Source organism: Helicoverpa armigera, chromosome 13 (genome assembly GCF_030705265.1).
Source record: "Helicoverpa armigera isolate CAAS_96S chromosome 13, ASM3070526v1, whole genome shotgun sequence".
NCBI classification, from domain to species: domain Eukaryota; kingdom Metazoa; phylum Arthropoda; class Insecta; order Lepidoptera; family Noctuidae; genus Helicoverpa; species Helicoverpa armigera.
The window spans coordinates 12,533,103-12,554,849 of NC_087132.1; the positions used below are offsets into that span (position 1 = coordinate 12,533,103).

Sequence of the window (21,747 nt, forward strand, 5' to 3'; positions counted from 1 at the left end):
GGCGAGTAATGTCTACTAAATCCACAGTTAAATACATTATCAAGATTTAAATACATTTAATGTTTTATGAATATTAGATTTATTATAAAAATACTTCACTGCGATGAAACATGTCTCAGGTGAATTCCATTGGACAAAGGATCTGATGAATAGATTAAAACACAATACCCACAAAAGCCACGAAAACCGTTAAAAGGTAGCGAATTCGTCACAGCAAACAATTAACGAGTAACCAAACGTCCAGAGCTAAATATTTGCGAAAGAATATCGTGTAAATATTGGATAATTGTAGCCATTAACGGTAATATCAGCGATATGGGCGCATTAAGCGCGGTTAATGTAGGAAATGAAATATCCGGTGGAGCCGCCGCGCCGCACTCGCTCACGCATGCAGGACATATCGCGAGCTTTTTCTAATCATTATTAAATTCTCTGAAATAACACATGTCGACATACAAAATAGGATCTTGATGTATGTTGGCGTATCGTCGATATAGGCATATATAGGCAATGAGTAGTTAAATTAAGAAGTAATTTAAAGCTGTCTTGTAAATATTTTTGATCTCAGAAGCAGTGCCAAATTATTAATTTATTTGAGGAAGGGTTTTGATGTTACAAAATTTTGTAGTAAATATTAATTTTCATGATAATTTAATTAGTATAATAGCGTTTCCGCTACGCGTGCACTGTGGGCCGCGCCTTACGTATGCCAAACATCGGAAGCGTCAGCCGCCGTTTTTTCCCCAAAATCCGATACAAGGCAAATATCCTCGTTTTCTTGTATTTGCGTTCACTTTGCTATATTGGGCTAAAATTATTTTCAGCTTGGTCTCGCGTTACAGTGTTGATTTCAGGAAAAGACATGACGTTTTAGCGTCAGTAAACGGATACGTTTTGTGACGCAATTGGGTTTAACTTTGATACGTTTTCCTTATTGGCGGAGCGGAATGTGGCGGTATACGATGTTACGGCCTATTCCTTCACATCAATCTGATCGGATACTGTTTCGGTTTTCTCTAAAATTATGGCGCTTAGGTCAAACGAGGCGCTGTTGGAATGCGTATACATACGCTTGGTTTGTTTACCCGAGACAAGAATGAATGTTTTTGGGATGTTTTAAAGATCTGGTAAAGTAAGGTAAAGTATAAAAGTTTTACGTTTATGTTAACTGCAAACCAAATAAATAATACTAAAGATATCTTATTTGCGTTCACAACAAAATAGAACAATGAAATAGTTCACTGATATACATACATACAGCTACGGAGCTCGTTTATACCGGCAGCGGAGGGGAGGCACGAGGGTAGCAACCCTTTCCCTCCGAGAGGGCCATCCATCACCAACGACTAGCGAAATGTATTTTAATCCACTGCCCCACGCCCGCCGCTTCATGAAACGTGAAAAATGATCCTACTGCACGCACACTAACGCGATTGCTTGTTCATACACACGTGTGACTGTGTGTGTGTGTGCGAATTGGGAAGTTATTCCACATTTTTAGCCATTTCTTTAGTTTGGGTAATTTAGAAGAGCGCGCTGTAGTAAAATTGACGGTCATGGGGATGTATGATCGACTACTCGGGGATGTAATGATGAGACAATTGTCTAGTAACGGGTATTGAGGTATCTTTGTACTGAGTAAGAGTCTAATCTAAAGAGTTAATGTGTAGGTGAGCTATTCATTCAATATTCTCTCCTGCAATAAAATATTACATAGAATATTCGGTTAGTGGTCTAGAACCGATCGCTCTCATTCGGAACGTTTTCCCGGAGCAGCGTGCGTGAAAACTTTTATAGTTTGAAGCGGTCCCGCGGGCCTGCCAGATTTCTGTGCCGGACTCATGCAGTCATTAATCATACACAAATTGTAGCGTCCCTCACCCTGTCCCTTGATATTTAAGCTCCAATTGAGCCAGTCATCTCGCGCCCTATTGAGAGCTCGTAAGCAGCAGCGCTCACTATCTCTTTGAAGCCACTGACTCCAAGTTGACTGAGCGACGGCTACGCACTATTGTGTCTTAAACGATCATCTATTTCATGTCACTGTGAAATGGCGTTTTTGGGCTAAAGTGTTAAAAATAGAATTTCCCGTTGTAACATGGTCTTTAAAGTAGCTTTGCATGTCTCGTCTTATGTTGATTAAAACACCCCATGGCTATCAGTATTTATGTATACCTAAAAGGAGCATCTATCGGAAAGTCAATAAAATAAAACTTTATAATATTATCTAGTAGGTAATATACAATTCATGGTCCGTTTTATATGGTTTTTAGATTTAACGGCTTAATGCGAGCGCGACCCTATCGCCCGACGTCATTGTCATAATAGTGAATGTTTTATTGTAAGGTTATGCGCGCTATCTCTCGCTGGATTACTAAAACATCTGTCCCGGAAAATTCACTCTCGAGCCGTTTATCGGCTCCTTGAGGGTAGATAGAGAAAAAACTGCAATAACGCGGTGTCATAACAAAGACGCCGCCACCGGCCGATAATACTATGATTAATACCCAGCGTTATCTTGAGAGTGCAGGCTCGCCCGCCCTAAGGAAACCGCACCGACTACCCTCACTTGAAAGTCTTAACCGCCGCGCTGCCAGCACGACTTTCAACCCTATGGCGAAGAATTAAAGTTGATTATTGAATGAAGGTGTGGCTGTTTAAGGTATTCTCCGGAGCCGACATAAGAGTTACGGATTTCGCATAATGCATATTATATTCGTGCGGGGGTGGCTGTGAGGGTGCGAGCCGCGAGGAGGCCGCGGGGCGGGGGAGGTATGGCGCGGGAGGGTGAGCCAGGGTGAGGGTGAGGGGGGGGGGAGGGGGCCCGGGCTGCAGGGGAGGACCGCGTGACCGCACGTCTTTTGCACGCGACAAGCTCTCGACATTTTTTTATTATTATTGCGCTTCGATGGAATTTATTCCAGCAAGGGTCGGTAATAGAATAGCGGCCACGCTCGTTTTGCCCTTAATAGCGATTTTGAATATCATTTTTAAATCACATAATGGAGTGTACTCGCCTTTTTAGAGTTATTTTTAAGGGGCGAGGGGTCGTGACTCGTGAACTATGAATTTTTGTGACGGTTTTATATTTCTCGGGATTATGTTGTTTATTGAGGTTGTAAACGTATTGCCGTAGATAATTTTATAGTAACATCAACTAACTTTACAACAACTCTATCCAATGGCCTGATGCTTGCTGGTCTTATATGATATCTAGCGAGTTAACCAGCGAACTCCTTAGTGTATGCCCCGAAGGTCCCACTAATATAATTAGTAATTAATTTCGCGGTCTGCCGGCCGCAGATTAAACAAACGATTAATAGTGCGCAATAAACGATGTTAATCTCAGCCTTCACCGGCAGGTGGCGGCCATTGTCAATAATCGCCGGGTAATATGAGAAATGTGTTGAGCGGAGTGCACCGGGGGGCTGTAATTATACAGAGCGGGGTGGGGGGGGGCTAGGGGGGTGCTCTCCCTGCCAGCCCCCTCGCACTGTCATATGCACTCATATTTATGTTAATTGTACGTATTTATACTGCGCTTCTTTTGTTTGGATTATACGTCTTGTGGTCGCACTATTTCAATAAATTTGTATATGATACACATATCATACTGAACTCAAAAGTTCATATTTTCACTGTCTTTGCTAAAATTAACCCTTCGAAAATAAATTAAAATTTACCCAAGATTTTTTAAAATATGATTTCAAGACCTATTAACATAGAGTACAAACTTCAATAACTAATGATGATAAATTAATGATGAATTCACATTTCTGTCTTCTTGTCCAAAGGTCCATCCCGCGTTCACAATCAAATCATTATGATGAGCTGGTGTTCCCGAGACAACTCCACTGTATGTATGTTACAATCAACATACACACAGACAGTATTACAGGTAACACTATCATATTGGAACTAACTCTACAGTAGGAGAATAATATACTAAAGTTTCAGTGCTTTTAATTTCAGACTTTATATGCCTGTGGCTGATGAATATCTGATGTTCTTGAAAACTGTCCAAACAAGGAGAGAAATGGCTGAATTGTAGTCAATATGTGTAATGTTTTTACATTGAATACATTATGACTACGATAGGCAATGCTCCGGGTTTGCCACGACAACAGGTTGGTTCATACGCTTGTATTTTATATGTTAGAATTAATAAAACTTATATTTTTACTTATGTTTACTCGTCCCATTACATTTTCTGTATGAACTAAGTATAACATTTTTCATTTGTTGATCTATTTTGGTTTTTGACACAGCCAACAATAATTCAAGTAGCATGTTTATTACAGCTATGGAATAATTCACTGACAAAACAAAACAAACCATTATATTTGTAATTAAATATCACGGGATATTTATGGAGTCTCATTAATTTTCCAGGTCGGAGCGTGCTACGGCGTAGCGCCGCCGGAGGCCGCTACGCGCTACGAGCACCCAAATCTTATACTCAGGTTCGTAAACTTAGACTTTTATTTATGAACACAAATTAAGTTCTGTTTTTATAATAAAAGATTACTTGGCTCTTGGGAAACGTCTATTAATTTGAATGCTACTCCGGAAGCTGAACAAAATCGAGTTTATTGCCCTCTCATATCTGTAAAACGAGCACAATAGCAGTGTCCGAGTATACAGTCATCTAGTTAGACGTAATAGTGTCGATACTTGTGCTCTATACATCTTTTCTTCGCTTCCCAAGTGTGTGTAATGTCGCCGAGCTCTCCTGTATAAAGCGTCCGGCGTAGCGTGATCCCTCGCGCCGCATTCTGTGCCCCCGCGGCGACGGCGCCGGGGCGCGCGGCGCGGGGCGCGGGGGGTCAGCGCGGGCTGGTAATGGATCGTACATATTTCTGCAATTGATTAGACGGGGGCGGTCGCCATGGTAACGGGCTGCACCGGCCGCCCCCCGCGCCCCCGCCGCCCGCGCCGCCCGCCCGCGACAACGCTCATTGTACTAGAAATAAGTAAGGTACTGACATATCGCCACACAATGTGCAACATTATGATGATTGATTATTACAAGGAGTCGGCTATCTAGCGGAACTGTGATGCTCCGTGCACACGAGCCGACTCCTTACACGTAACGTTCTCGAAATGGTTGAAACACCAAAATACATTTTAAAAAAGCATTTCGAAAAATTTTAAAAGCTAGAGCGTCCATTTCCGTTAAATTGAGCTCACGCAATAATAACATATAGCATTGGTATTTATTTACGAGCGTCCGTCACGCTTTCTTCCCGCAGGTTGAGTCTACCCACGCGTCGCTACCTGCGCCGCTCCATCACACTGGCGTGCGTTTTGTTTATTTGTCTATCAACATATAACACAAAAAAAACTGATACCCAGATGTAATGTGACTGCAAGCATATCCTAGGTTGGGAAAGCCTAGACAAGATGATGATTGCCCATAACACACTATCGTCAGATAACATATTATTCTGATAAGTATTACCCTCTTCGTCACACCAATCCACACTTTCTTAACTATCATTTTGTTGCATATAAAAACATTTTGAAATAATTAGCTTTATAAATAGGAATTTTAATACATATCAAGACGAGAAGAATTTATATGTTAAGGTTTACCATTTAAGCTAGATACACAAGTCAGGTAACATATGCGTCTGACGTGAATACTAAGTACTGAGCTATTATGTTTTGTGTGCGATATAGCTGTCTTAATTAAAGCAAAACGAACGTGAACCGGCGAAACCAATCGAGGTGAAACTTGTGAGAAGCGCTCATACATAACGCTATTAATGTAGGCATGTTCGCTTGTACACACAAACGCTTTCACGCATCATTGCCTCACAGCTAATGAAATCGTTACTTCATTACATTCATCGCGAAGGTTGCCATGTACTCCGGTTAAGTTTAATATCTACTAACTGAAGACAAAGGACGTTCCTACTTCAGTAAAGTGTAACGCGAGTACACACGGAGGAGCAGTATTGTGTGGAAACACGTCGTTTGGTGCAAATCCTAAATCTCAGAATGCAATAAAGTCTCGCTCCCGGAGCACACGAAATATTTTCAATCAGCCGAACGGAGGCAATCGAATACCTGTGTTAATTGGCGGCGTAATGTCGGCGCCGATTGTCTGCGAGCCTCTAAACTAGCGTCCCTCCGGCGGGAAGCCATCCAGTCTCAAGTTAATTTCCTCGCTGGAGGCTAATCCGCCGCCTAATTATGAGCCTCCCTCGCCCCCCCCCACACCGCCTGTCTCCTCCACGGATTCAATGATACTTAGTTTTGTAACTACGTGATTGAAGTTTCTCATGAAACAGGATATGAAATTAATTTATTAGAGTAGATTTTTTACTTTGAGTTAAAAAAAAATATATACTTTCTATACTTAATTTCATAGAGCCAGAAAGTAAAGAGGTGTTTATTCCCAATATAAATATTGATAAAGTATAGCTAGGCAGTGATTTTATCGCAAATGTTGGCCGAGTATTGTCGGGAATATTATTCATTTCGCAGATACTTCGCACTGATACGCTAACTGTGGTAATAAGTAAACGGCTATTTTCCTCTTCGTGCCCACAGTGGAAATTATTGTTTATTTTGCATATATTCAAGTAGGTTCTTTTCTACATCAATTTTTAAATAAAATCATCTAAACATTCGTAATAAACGGTTTGTCAACAAAGTGAGTCCACTTGTTACACCTGAATGAACTTCAAGAACTCAATGGCATGTAGTGAAGCAGCTCTCATCTCTACAGAGCAGCCATTTACATGGAGTGGTACAGACGCAGCCTCCCTCGCCGGACCTACCGTAACGACCTGCTAAGTGTCGCGAGAGGCTTAATTACGCAGCCGGAGGGCGAGGCGGGGGAGGAGGAGTATGTGGGGGGAGAGGGCATCTGTAGCGAGACGCTTTGTTTATCTCCATACAGTCAGGCGGGCACATATCAATTAGTTCTAACTGACCGCCGCTTATTTTGGTCTGGTTCGCAAGTTTTTTGTCATCGCGTAGTCAATTTTAATTCATGGTTTAAAATTATAGGTGATGTATAACCTGAAAGCTTATAAGTAAAAGCGTTTATGATATCCAGTAATTAAAATGAGTGGTGACAAAATAATGCCATAACGTTTTTATCATAGACCACGTAATATAATCTTCAATCTACTATTTGTTACCACACTACCGCCGATATTACTGTTTCAAGTACCTTCCCGACTAATTTCATTACCTGTAACTATTCACCGATTGAGTTGCTCACACTGCAGCACTCACATTGCACGCGTGAACATAACTAAACGCATGCATCGCAATGACACGCAACTCCACGTTAATAGCCGACCTGGTGGAACACACTTCATAAATCATAATAATAGGTATAATTTTACTTGAAAGATATGCCTTTTCAGAAAAGTGTTACATTAAAACTTGGGAAATAAACAGCAACTCAAAACAAAATAATACGTACAATACAGTTGAGCTTCAAAGCTTCACCGATTCCGTGAGAAATTACATTTGCTAACGAAATGGGAAAAACGTGCGATTCTGGTGAATTCATCCCCCGACGCGAGGGGACGTAATGAGCGCATCTCATCAGCTTATGCAAATAGCGGGGGTGCGCATCGATCGCTGCACATGCATTATGTATGCACTGCCCCTCGCCTGTGTCTGATGCACTGTTCATCTCAGTTTGTAGTTAATGTGCTTTGTCTATGGTACATGTTATGTTTCGATACCATTATCTCCAATCTAAAATACCTAGATATACGAGATAGATTATTATAAACAGTTGTTTATATTAGCACAATTTAGGAAAACGTATCTTACATATGTAATTATGCAGAATGGTGAGAACAAAGACATTTTAAGATATGGACTTGCAGCTATAACTAGGCTGTTATTATGGTTGTTTGAATGGTTTCTAATAACATCTTGATCTCTGGAAAACAAGCTGTTCGCAGTATTCCCGTGATGTTGAGGTCAATTAAATGTCGGAGCTATCGTCATTGTCGTTAATATTAGCCGCGTTGTTTACGATGCCGCGCGGTCCGCTCGCCGGTCGCCGGTCGCCGGTCGTCGCTCGCCGGTCGCCGGCCGCGGGTCGCCGGCAGCGCTGCACAACTTAAATCTTTCATAAACTGCAATGATAATAAATTTAAGTGCATTTTACAGCGTGTGTGTTGCCGTCCGGTGCCGTCCCGTGCGGTCCGGTGCCGGACGCCGCCGGTCCGAGCCGTGGCTTTATTAAATGACCTTTATTAGCTGTTTAACGCCGTTCCGATATTGGACCGACGTTTATATACGCTTTACTGCGCTATGGGGATTTAATTCTTAATATTGTGTAATTAATGGACTTTACGATCACTTTCAAGGAACTGTGGATGTTCTTGGGAGATTTTAAAGGGTTTGAAGGCAGAAAGTGTGATATTGTTGGTGTATTTTGTTATGTTATGGAGTTTTATAAAAACGTGACCAGGCTATCGCTAGTTTGGGCATCAAAGGTGTTGATTCTGGGCTGAGTCGGCAGGGGCGGCGGCAGTATGTAGTGCGGCGCAATAATTCGGCTTCAAACGGTCCTTTGTGGCGTTGAACAAAAGGCCGCTAGTTGCCGGAATCCAATTTAAAAGTAGCGTTTACTTCGCCGTGTAATCGTTAGTGGACCTTAGGGGCGCCGCACACTCGCTCACTGCACGTCCATATACAGCAAATTGTTTAATATGTTATTGAGTGCTCCTAAGTATATGTTTGATCTGGTGGCTGTTATCCAACTGTGATCTGCCTAACCTTTTCCCAACTATGTTGGGGTCAGCTTCCAGTCTAACCGGATGCAGCTGAGTACCAGTGTTTAAATGGGGCGACTGCCTATCTGACCTCTTCAACTCAGACACTCGGGCACCCCGGTGTTTAAATTACAGGGCAGACTTTACAAGAACAGTATAAAATATAATCATATATTTCTTGTTACGCTATTAAACAAACAATACAGTGTGAAAGAAGTGCAAATTGTATAAAAATGGTCAAATACAGAAACTCAACATTTTACAAAGACATACTATTCTTTGGACGAATGTGTTTAAAATTCAGTACTGCTAGATGCAAGTTGCATGTGCGTGAGGCCTAAGCGAGTGCAGGCGGGTGGGGCGGGCGGGGCGCGGTGGGGTGCGGGGCGGGAGGGGGGGGGCGCCCAACAGCCAATATTATACGGGCGTAGTTAGCGCGCACTGATATTAAGAATTCCACAGCGCACAGAGTAGACCAACTGTTTAAACATTTACCTGGACTTTTAGTTTGATACATTTCATTTTTAAAGTTAAATAGTAAATGTTTGTAAAGAGCATTTAATTTTCTTCTAAAGACATTAGGTACCAAGTTACCGCATCGAATAATTAATAGAACTTAACAAAGACAAAAATAAATATAAATCGCCCGGTGCTCAGACCTTCAATGTTCTCTATAAATTCAGAATACTGACATCACAAACACATGCAAATACTTTTAAAATGTTATCGATACAGTCATAGAATTTATAGCAAGCGATTTATAGCAAGCGATATTATATATTTTTAAAGAACTTTTCTCTGTTGCACTAATGAGCAGAGTTCTCTGTCCCGCGGCACTACTCTGCGCGCCGAGATTGGAGCGAACGGCACAAAGTTGGTAATTGAAAAATCTTTCCGGTCCCCCCCCCCGCGACCCCGACCCCCGGCGACCTCCCAGTGACCCCCCAGTGACCCCCGACCCGCAGGGAATTAAACTTAACTGTAATTACACGTGTTATGTTTAATTGCAAAATGTTCGCGATGTACTCCAATAGGTGCCCTCGACGCACAGGTAAATAATAAACATGATTGAAGATAAATTAAAATTTTAAAGTTATTAAAATTATATCATTAGTTTCTCTACTACCCTACTACTACAAGTCACAGGGACTTGAATAAAATTGCTGTTAAAAATATCTTTGATATACAGCAGTTCTCAAAACTTTTTTCATTTGGATGGGTTAAAAAAAGTATCAGTTAGAAATTACTTATTGTATGTGAAAGTTTACATAATATTAGACTTGTACCTAAAACCTCAAGTATTTATCAGTGAGACCTCAGTCTGCCTATATACTCACATTTAATTCTTAGATAAAGTTTTATCTTTACAGTCTTAGGTATTTTCAGTAAAACGTGACTTCCTCGTGTTGGGCGGGAATGTGCCCCTGATGATAAAACTTTATATTAAGTACTTTTTTGTAACTGTTTAGTACAGTCTAAAGTATTTAAATAAAACTACTTTTACGGATTTTATCGCGGTTATATTATTTAATCCCGACGTTTCGGATCCTTTACAGCATCCATGGTCACGGGCAGACTAAGGTGTTGGTCGTCTTGATATATTAGTTACAAACAGCTACCCTACATTTTATTAATTATTATTGACAATCCAATTCACGCAAAACGAGCTCACTGTATCCTTAGGTCGAGCAGTTGTAGGCTTGGATTTTGATTTAATAGTTTCTATGATGGGATTCCAAGCAGGTGGTAATGACCCAGCCATCTTCTCTATTGAAATTTGGATGTTTTTTAATTTCAATAGCCTCGCGAATCATCCTAGGTAGGAAAAAAAAAAGGTAGGAATCGGTTTTCTTTTGCAAGGATTTGTGGTTTATCAAATCTGATGTAATGCTGGGCCTTGTCTAGTGTGTGTTCACAAACTGCTGACTGTCTGGAACGGCGGTGTTTGACATCGGCGATGTGTTCTTTTACGCGGGTCCCTATGCCCGTAAAAGTAGTTTTATTTAAATGTCTAATATTCGCGTAAGTGTCAGAAATCAATACAGTCTAAAGTATAATATTATTAATCACAAAATATAATTTTACTCTTTTCAATCACTAAAATCTACCTTTACATGTTTAATATTGCTTTTGTTAAATTATTCATTAATCTTTTAAATCGTCTTCAAAATAGTAAGAAAGAAAAATAAATGAATAGATTTAGGCTGTTATTAAATATTTTTTTTAAATCACTCAACTAAAACGTGTGTAACTTTTCATTACAGAAAAGAAAACATCTCACGTCAAATTGTACTACGAGTTTTCGTAGACAAACCCCGTAGCATAGAAAACTATGCAGCTCCGTAGCCAATTAGAATATCTATGCTACGCCACTTCGTAGCCATCACCTATGCTACGAGCGGCGTAGCATAGCTCATTTGAAAACCACACAGCTGTCATATTACTTGGAGGTGGGTAGTTGTGTCATCCCATACCTACCCTCTGTGCGGGTGGTGGGAGGGGGTCGGTGGGGTGCAGGGGGGGACGGCCATTCGTCAGCTCTCCGCAGAAATGTTTTCATTTTTATTTCATAAATAAAGAGTGGAATTCCGGGCGGGCGCGTAATAAGGCTGCGGCCTGTCCGCCCAGCGAGCGACTTGAGAAACTTTGCAACTGTCCAGTGTGAGCCTCGCTTTAGCGTGCTTGTGGGGAGAATGCAATTGTGTTACTAACTACTGTTATTGTTGCTCAATCAGAGGACGAGTTTTGTGAATAAATCTTACACAAAACCCTCGTCTTTTTCTGGATAGATCTCCCCATGAAAATTAAATAACCAATGTTTTATTGGATGCAGTAGAAACAGTCTTAATTATTTGTTGAAACTAATTAATAATAATTTAATCTAGACAGCTTATGATAACAATTTTGTACAAAAAACAGGCAGCGATACTTACGTCTATCGAAACAGAATCGAGTTAAAACACAAGTAACCCCGTATGAATACATCAATATTGGCAATCTGTATAGATTTGTGCAGTCCCGGGGGTGCGAGGGGTGCGAGGTGCGCGGGGTTTATTGCTCCACGCGACGCTCATGAATACATCTGCCGTGTGACGTGCTCCGACACCACTCTGTGACTATGTTATGGACCATGTGATTAATTCGGGCATTATAAATAATGCCTGAGCATTATGAATAATGTCTAGCTTTATCGGGCCAAGTGATTAATAACTATTTTGACTTCATTATTTATCACATTGCACGGGCATTATTATATTGCTACATGACAGTTGGGCAATTTGATAAAAAAGCTATATTTTACGCGGTGATAGTTTCATTTGACTTTTATTAAGAGAAGATGTTAATTATGCCAAAATTGGTGGTGGCCTAGTGGGCAAAGAACCAACCTCTCAAGTACCAAGTACCAATGCAACTTTTCTAAGTTTGTATGTACTTAGTTTCTAAGTATATCTTAGACACCAATGACTGTGTTTCGGATGGCACGTTAAACTGTAGGTCCCGGCTGTCATTGAACATCCTTGGCAGTCGTTACGGGTAGTCAGAAGCCAGTAAGTCTGACACCAGTTTAACCAAGGGGTATCGGGTTGCCCGGGTTACTGGGTTGAGGAGATCAGATAGCCAGTCGCTTCATGTAAAGCACTGGTACTCAGCTGCATCCGGTTAGACTGGAAGACCCCAACATAGTTGGGAAAAAGGCTCGGAGGATGATGTTAATTATGCCAAATAATGAGTCTGATTGCGTAAACTGTAGTTTATTTTGTTTTATAATAATAAGTCATTTCTATAAAACAAAGATATGTTGTAAAATTTTCGTTTTTAATTTAATTATATTTTATGTTATATTTTTAATATGACTTTCCTTAACTTTGAAATGCAAAAAACTAGTGGATTTTTAAGGCAGAAGTCCTTCATAATTAATCCAAATCATGAGGCTGATTATTTAAGTGGTTAAATATTTAGTTTATTTTAAGTTAAACGGCAATAACAATAAAAAAATCGAAATTAAATATGTTTGTATTACTTTGCCCAAAAGGTCACGGGCAATATGTATAGTGCACGGTCAATTTGATTATTTGTAAATTATTATCAAATTGCACTCTCATATTGGGCATTTTTCATAATGACCGGGCATTAATTATACTGCCCAATTTATCACTTGGTCCATAACAACTATACTAGCTGCTTCCCGCGGACTCGCCCGGAACACGAGGGAACTACGTATATTTCATACCCACAGGTAGCCTGTAGCCCACTCCAACATAGTTGGGAAAAGGCTCGGAAGATGATGAGGTAAAGAGCCTGTAGCTCTAACAGATATGTAGGCTGCACTGAAAGATATGTAGGTATAATTCAAATGAACTTGATGTTTCCTGAGATAACCAAACAAAATAACTCTTCAGTTTTATAGTATCAAGGATATAGATATCTCTTATTCAGGGTGACCAGTTGTTACTTAAGAGATCTAAGATGCATTCACTAAAATTAGGATATCGATGTGATTTAAAATGAGCGTGAATGCGGTTATTATTATGAAGATATGAAGCAGCAGCGCAGTCCGTCACGCTCCCCACAGCTCGGGGCGGCGGCGGCTCCCTCGCGTTTATGACTCTGTCGGAGCTTGCTTTATTGCTCTATTCGCGACTACATGTGGTGGGCCAGTTTAAACTATTCAAATGTGCACCTATTCCAAACTTGATTTTCAAGTAGGCTTTGCATTTACGACTACTTATATGTTACCCTTACGGGAATTCTAAGCAGTCAACGTTTCGTGACATTCTTATTTTCTAACACTTAATAAACATGATATACAAATCTATGATACATATGTACTATAAGTACCTAACTATTTCAGAATGTCTAGATATACCTTCTGGATATAGTGTTTACTCATACGGTTTAAAATACATTAATGTAATTTTACAAACATAACCCAAAACAACTTATAAATAAAGATAAAACATTTGCACAATAAATCGTCCGCCGAGAAAATTGGATATTCACATGATTTGAGCGCCATTCAACTACTTGAATGGAAAACTGTAGCGAAGGGGCGCGCGGCGTGAACAACTTTCTACAGCAGTGTTTAAAGTCGCCGCGAGCACAACACAAACCCGAAAGGGCAAAGTAATTGGTCTCGAGAGCGTCGGCAAGGGGCGAAGCCCTACCTCCGACATATTGCAAACATATTCTCCGCTTGAAATTTATTGTAAATCGCGGCGGGCGGGGATTTGAATTCGGTCGGCCCCTCCGCTGTCAATAAACCGAATGGACTTTGGAAATTCGCTACATTCGCCCGATGTTTGTGTTTGCTGCCTTCGCTTTTTCTGTTCTTGCGAAAAAACCGCCCCGTCCCCCGCGCCCCGCTCGCCACCCCCGCACCCTCGGCCGCTTCCGATTTTATTTATCTAAGGTTTTCCATTCCGTGGTAATTGTGTGAGTTGCGAGCTCGATTGTTGCTAAAGCGAATATTTATTTGGGCTTCAGTTTGCTTTCCATTTGGTCGCGGCTCTCGCGCCTCCACGTGTGTGTATGTCTGTATGTATGTATGATGGCTCCGAGCTCACTTTTAGCGGCATTGTGCTACAAATTGAATTTGCGGGGACTCAAATCAAATGTTGTCGTAAGAAATGACTTGTCGCCGCGACTGACACTATCAAAAAATTGATCGTCCGCTAGCTTATGAGCACAAAACCGTTCAGTAAGAGTACCCACCGCGGGCTATATTGACTATTACAATACAAATAACATACAACACAAACTACATGGTTATGTGACTGTGTACCTATTCACGCATTGTACTTGTGACTGTTAGTTTCCTTAGTTCTTTATTACAAAACTCAAGACATCAGACACTCAACCCAATGAATAAAAAATACTCTTTCTTTAGACAAACTACTGTAGTAGGCGGTTCCTCCCCACAGACCCGAGACTGCGTATGATTTGTGAGCAAAACAATGCGATCTACATGAACAGTTAAGTAATTTGTCAATAAATCGTAGCAATAACATTAGTACAATGAAACGCAATCAGCATTAGCCGGAATATATTTGGCGTAAATCTTTCACGGCAGCTTTTATGTATATCGTAAAAAACGGGCAAGTGTCCGAGCCCGCTATAAATATGCTCGTAAAGCGGAGCGGCTCAGCGCGGCCGGCGAGCGGCGCAGCGCGGGCCTGCACAGACACAGGCGGGAGGGATGGGGATGGTCTACATAATAACGTCAGATTAACTGACAAATTAAAGACTTAATATAGCATAATAGTGTTTGTAAATGGCCATAATTTGAATTTTCACAAGTAGTTTGTTATTGTCGATGTTTGTTTCGTATGACTCCTACAAAAAAGCGCTGTCCGCTGAGTGTACACTGGCACGGTGAGTTTTATTTATTGGCACATTACGTTATTAGGGAGATGATGTTACAATGTATAACGACACAAAACACTAAACGGCGGCCTCGCAGCGGTGGCTCGTGGTTATATTGAACTTGAGATGTATATCAGTAGTCAAGTCAGAGACAAAATATATTACATTTTGAGCTGTTGGAGTAAACGTTCTTTTTATAAAATCGCACTAAATATAGGTAGCTTTCATTGAGAGTATAATGAGTATGGAAGTTGATTCATACAGCCTCCAGTCGCGTCACTATCGACGCCGTACAAGTGTCTGCTCGCTGTACAAAGTTATCGAAGTGTACGCGATGCTATCGCGACACCGTTTTTACCTCCGCGTCCCTAGGAAGGTGTTGCTGAATAAAACATTTACTTTTTACTAAATAATACAGCTTATTACTTTATCAATCGACAGATGGCGAGGCGGCTGCGGCTGGTCTGCACGGAGCACAGCGCTGGGAGCTGGCGAGTGTAGGTAAACACAGTTTATTTACGTTGTTATTGGACATAACACGCGCAATAGCAGATCAAATGCCAGTTAGGGTTGTATCGGTTCAATCACAGTAAAGAGTGTTCGATGGCGGCCGGTCAGAGCCGCCGGATCCGCGAGATCCGCCAGATCCCGCCTCACAACTATATCATATCATAACATCCAACTTGTGGAGCTACGAATCATTCTACCCTTGTGATGTGGTACTTTATAAGCTGCTCTACACGAGCTTATGCACAAGTAAAGATATCCGTAGTGTAGTATGTATCTTACTTAATCTGTAGTTGTTCATGTATAGTAGTAGGATTATGAGCTGATTAGAAATGTTTACTAACCGGCATTCTCTTGAATACAATTCATGACAAAAGAAAGAATGAACATATGAAAAGGATATCAGGTATCAAGGAGTAGTGTTCCTATGCAACACTTATATAAGTGTGCATACATAAGTGACATGCCACATCAAGTGCGTGTATCTTCGGACGTGTAAGTCGCGATTGAACGCGATTCTCTCCAAGACAAAGTGTGTTATTTCTCGCGGGATCTCTTCGTGGGGTCCGCGAGTGCGAGGCGTGGGAGGGGGTCGGCAGGGGGTCGGGGAGGGTAGGGGGTGGTACTATGTAGTAATATTTTTACGAGCGCGTTTTATTGTCGCGGCGCGCGATAAATTTGTCATCGCGCCCTGCACCCCGCCGGCTGCAACCTGATAGCTCCATGAATTGTAATCATCGACGATGTCTCTGTTCACGTGTTACTTACTGACCTGCAGTCTGGCTGTAACACCGGTAACCACACCACACAGTCTTCTTTCTGTAGGCTCACAAACTTTCATCTTCTAAGTATGGCATCCAAGTATGACGTGTATGGCTCGATATGTTACAGAATTTCTAGGAATACTTATATGTATGTACACAGGTACTTATTCGTACTTGTGTCTCTACGAGTACATATTAATTTATTTCGATCTTTTTTTGTTTCAATGACACTCATAGACAGACATACCTAACTTTTACATTAGTAAAGGCACATGAAAGAGGTTTATGTCTAGGCTTAATCGTTGCCTTATTAAGTATATCAGGTTGAGAAAACATTGGCCCTTTTACCTAATTTGAAGAATTACTCGTGAAAAATATATCTTAGTTAGACACTAACTTTACCTGTTTATTGGCAGTAGTTTAGTTTACCTATTAAGTAATTACAAATCTAGGTTTCGTTCTGATAGTTGGGCGGAGCTCACAGTTCCCACAGCGCGGCGACGCCCGCGCCGCCTCCTCCTACCGTTGCGTACCAGCGTATGATTACCACAATCACCACATTAGTACACAAAAAGTTTCGTGTGTACAATGTTACAATCAGGGTCGACACATGACTGCCAGTTTAAATTCACAAGTCTTCTGAAAACCTGGATTTTCATGTGACAGTGGCACTGATACTCAATACAAATCTCGACTCTATATTTGTTTCGATTTTTATGCTAATAGAATTGATATAGATCATATTAATAAATGTAGACAGGGAATGTCGACCATGCTACATATAAAACATAAGTGATTCAAGCTACCGTTGGTCTTGTTATCCTTTATTATCTGACAAAAAGTGTGCTTCTCCTAATGCGGCAGGCCTGTGATTACAGAGTGTTCCCACAGCGCGGCGCCCGCGCGCGTGACGCAGCGGTTCACACGCGACACGGCGGCACTGCGGCGCGGCGGCGGCGCGGCGCGGCACCAGACTGACCACTATTTGTTTGTAATCGGTAATTTGTGCATGTTACAAATAGACGTTTACTTTGACGTTGTGTTTTCTTTCTATGATTACCTAGTTGTGGAATGCGTGGGAATATTTGGGAACCTGATCTATTAAGTTGTTATCAAAATGGTAGGAATGTCTCTGTGAGATAACTAGCCTAAGTATGACGGCACATGAATTCGTATGAAATACTACCGTTAGGTTCGTAGCGCAGGTGGAAATGAAGACTGGGTTCCAATTAAAATGAATCTGTGCTGTGTTTTGCAGTTCAAATTCATAAATATCTTTTCCGTTGCTACTTTTAGCACTGGATGCTTTTGAACCTAGCCTCTTTCTGTAAATACCTCACACAATACATATGTACAAGCACCTTGAAAGAAGCGGTTAACATTTAATTTAGCAACTTCAGGATTTAAGTAGATATAGCATTCCAAGAACAGAAAAGCAGAAAGTACATTCGTCTTAAAAAACAAGGAAAATAATGAGTAATTACATAAACAATTATAATCCAAGCGGCAGGTATTTTCCCTAAGTATAACTATTTGATAAAGGACAGGCCGAGGTGTCAGACAATAGCCATTAGCACTTATTAATATTGTGGCAATCAAGTAATAGAGGCGAGTCAATATTTGCGCGCGCTATCGGTTGTTGCCGCGGCGTCGCCCGCGACTCATCAATATGTACCACTTCACTGTTAATACGCATATTGCACATTTGTACAATTAATCAATTATAACAATGGTTTATACTGTCTAGAGCTATTCTTTTGAATGTCATATAGATCATGAGTAAAAGTAAGGTATCTAACGTAACTAAACGTCTAGCAGTTTGTGGCTTGGCTTTTGATTTAAGTTTCTGCCAAAACTGCCAGACCTAAGGAGAGAGACCTAAGTGAGCTTGTTTTGCGTGAATCAGATTGTCAATAATAATCAACAAAATGTAGGGTAGCTGTGTGTAACTAAAATATCAAGACGACCGACACTTTAGACTGCCTGTGACCATGGATGCTGTAAAGGATGCGAAACGTCGGGATTAAATTATATTCATATAACCGCGATAAAATCTGTAAAAGTAGTTTTTATTTAAATGTATTATATTCGCGACTTGATCAAGCACTGTATGAGCTCTCTTAGGTAGGGGTATGAGCACCTGAATATATTTTTTGCAAAGCCCACGTCTGTAACGTTTTCTTATTAGCTTCCTGAAAAAGCCGGCTAGCTGACCAGTTGGTCTCAGGTGACATAAGTAAATATAATAATCAATGCCCATATTGTCCCTTTGTGAGAGGCGGCTGCGGCCTGGCCAGCAGTTGGACTGGAGAGAGACTATGCTGGTCATGCAGGGTGGCAGGAGGTACAACTAGTGCATATGTCAGCTGGTGCCCAGCAGTGCCAGGGCGATGGTTGGCACTTGTATGATAATGAGTGGCACAGTTGATGCGTGTGCGCTGCTTTCAAGCTGTTTGCTCACGATAACTTCACGATAACTTTCTCGATAGCCAGCGCTTATCGATCGAGCAAACATTCGATATCTTCATCGGCATAGCATGTAAACGTCGCGTTTCTCACATTTTTACATTTTATGAATATTCAAGAATTGCTAAGCAATAATGATTGGTTTGTTTCGTGTTGTTGCAACTTTATTGCGATACAATCACAATACTCGATTAACAACATTGGTCTGAGATATCACGCTTAGGTACTAATTATTTATAGATATGATGTGGCAATAAACAACAAATATATCGGTTGTATAACAAATTATCTTATTGTCTAATGTGATAGCATGTTGTGATGAACTGTTCGGATGATCGTTCCTGCGGTGTTGGCGAGGCCTGGCGGCGCGTGCGCACCGTCACGATAGGAAACGTATGCAATACATAAATATTGCACATCGCTGTAATTAGCCGCCGAAAGCAAGCATACATGCATATTCAACACGTGTCATTAACACGTCATGCATTTACATTATGTTCATTTGTTCATCAAGGTTTAATTAGGCAGTCGGTAGCCGTTTACAGCTAATAGGCGGAAGTTATCGTTTAACCGATTCGGTTTCGACAATCGCTTGAATAGTGAGTAGATAGGAAAGTTTGGCAAGCTTCGCGCGACAGTTTACGCGCTACGTGAGATGCGCACGAGTGCCGCGCGACGCACCTGCGCCAGTCCCGCCGAGCGCTGCCGCCGCACGAGCGGTCTCCGTGCTGAGCACACTGACTGACTGAGTGCCCTAGTGACTACTAACTTGTGCGTGACCGTGAACTGCTGACACCGCACCATGGACCTCAGCCAGGTAGGATCTTTTGGTTCTGGTGGAGGGTACCTCACTTGCGTACTTTATACGACTTTATTCAGAAGAATATAAGAGTAGTAATATGTATAAAACTTTAAGCACTCGTTACTTAGATGTAACTTAAATCGTATGAATACTTTTTACTTTCACCACGATTTAATTTAAAAATATATTGTTTTGAATTGATAACATCCACATCGATATGATTGAATGTGTATGTTAGTCTTTAAGGTACTATTACTGTATTTTGATTTGATTACCCTCGTTAACAATGGTACATAATATCTACTGCACTATTGCTGGAACTATGAAACCGAATAACGTACAGTTAATGATAACTTTACCGGTCGTTACATATTCATTGATTTACGAATGTTTACCCCAATCACGAGCCGGTGTCGTACATACACACAAACATATGTAATGAATATTGAATTGATTGGTTTTACAATACGCTGTCGTTAGTGTGACATCTCGTGTTAGACATTCATTCATTATTTACGTCAGTAGCGAATAAAAATTACGCAAATACCCACTTGTCTAGCACTAGTATATCCACTTAGCGTGCTATTATTATAATGTAGTCTTCATTGTTAAGTGAACATTTTAAATTAGTATTAGTAGGTAATATTTTTTCTAGTCTAATTTGATACACGTAAAGATTAAATATGCTATGCATGTTTCAACAACGAGACTATCCCAAAGAGAGCAGCTGTAATCGATAACTTTCGTATAATTATACGTTAAACATAATTAATAGTGAAATTATGGATATGACCTTTCTCATTATTCGTTATTCAAGTCGAGAAGCGGTTCATAATTTTGTAATAAATATTACGTGGAGAATGAGCGGCGAGCATGCAAATGTCACTATGTTATGCAAATGACTCTCACATTGACTCGCTCACGTAAATCATGAAGCATAGCAAATGCAATGATGTCGCGTCGGTATGTAGATGCGGCAGGTGGCGCCACTGAGCCGATAATTACACGCCTTCACGACACCATTATTACATCATAAATATAGATCAGTTTCCCTAAGTCATCCTGAACACACGCAACCGACATTACACGTAATTCCATCAGAAAGGCGATATTGATTCTTTGTTAAAATAGTTAATTATTAAGCCTATAAATATGTTTTGACTTTGGTGTCTTTCCTGCGATTTTAAACACTTTCAATGAGTGAACCTTTTCAGTAATGAAACATCAGATGACAATGGTACCTACTTATCTTTTTAGGTTCTGACCGGTGTTTCAATGAAACGAAAAATACTAACATCTTAAATGTAGTACTTATTGGGTATTTTTCAATTTCATGAACAAGTATATCATCCAAGCTATAAAAATAACGATTTTAATTATCATTGTATGATATTTTTCTACACCGTCAACTTTAGTGTCTGCGAAACTGTTTTTAAAATTAAGATCTCAATGTACCATATTATCAGATATAAATGACCATTCCATTAGGTATATTTCTCAACCAGATAATCCCTGTTCTTCGTAGTAAAATACTATAACATAATGACGTGTTTACGTGACTTTATCAAATACACTGAAAATGGTAATTCCTGAAGAATTCAGTTAATTTGAATATCAAGTGTATTGATACACTTTTCAGAATCGAGTGAGTGTACCTATGAGTGTATCATTTGTATGAATATTCATGCGGATTTCAGTGATAACGTCAAAGTACTGATAGACACAGCTCATATAATTACGAGTTTCCCTAGTGACCTCATCTATTTATAGTTAAGTATTTCTTTTTCAAGATTTCGCAAGTTAGAGAGTTGAAACAAAATTTTCTTTGAAATGTTGATTTTACTATACACACCTATAGCTTCATAATGTACTACAGTACCTAGGTACAATTGTACATAGGAGAATGCTAAATCAAATTTTTCATCAGTTTTTAGGTAAACTTGATTGTCCTGGTCAGCGAGGGAAGTTATTGTAGAAACAATTCTCTCTTCTAATCGACAGATTACCTAAACAGAGTACAGATTAGAAGTAAACCATCGCAATGTGTGTTACACCTAGAGGGTATTCGCATTAATTTTTTCATGTTATC

General features: G+C 40.5%; 1 protein-coding gene across 3 annotated transcripts in view; it reads left to right on the plus strand.

Moving 5' to 3' along the window:
* Window positions 1-19,237: 19,237 nt before the first annotated feature.
* LOC110379817 (POU domain protein 2) overlaps window positions 19,238-21,747 on the plus strand; it is a 125,701-nt gene continuing 123,191 nt past the window's right edge. Inside the window, exon 1 of one of the 3 annotated variants that reach the window (XM_049840738.2) lies at window positions 19,238-19,673. Coding sequence is in view for 1 of the 3 variants with exons in the window: in XM_049840731.2 (XP_049696688.2) it covers window positions 19,659-19,673 (15 nt within the window). In the remaining 2 variants the exon portion in view is untranslated. The remainder of the gene's footprint in view (window positions 19,674-21,747) is intronic. The other 2 variants (XM_049840731.2, XM_049840737.2) reach the window with 2 other exon arrangements.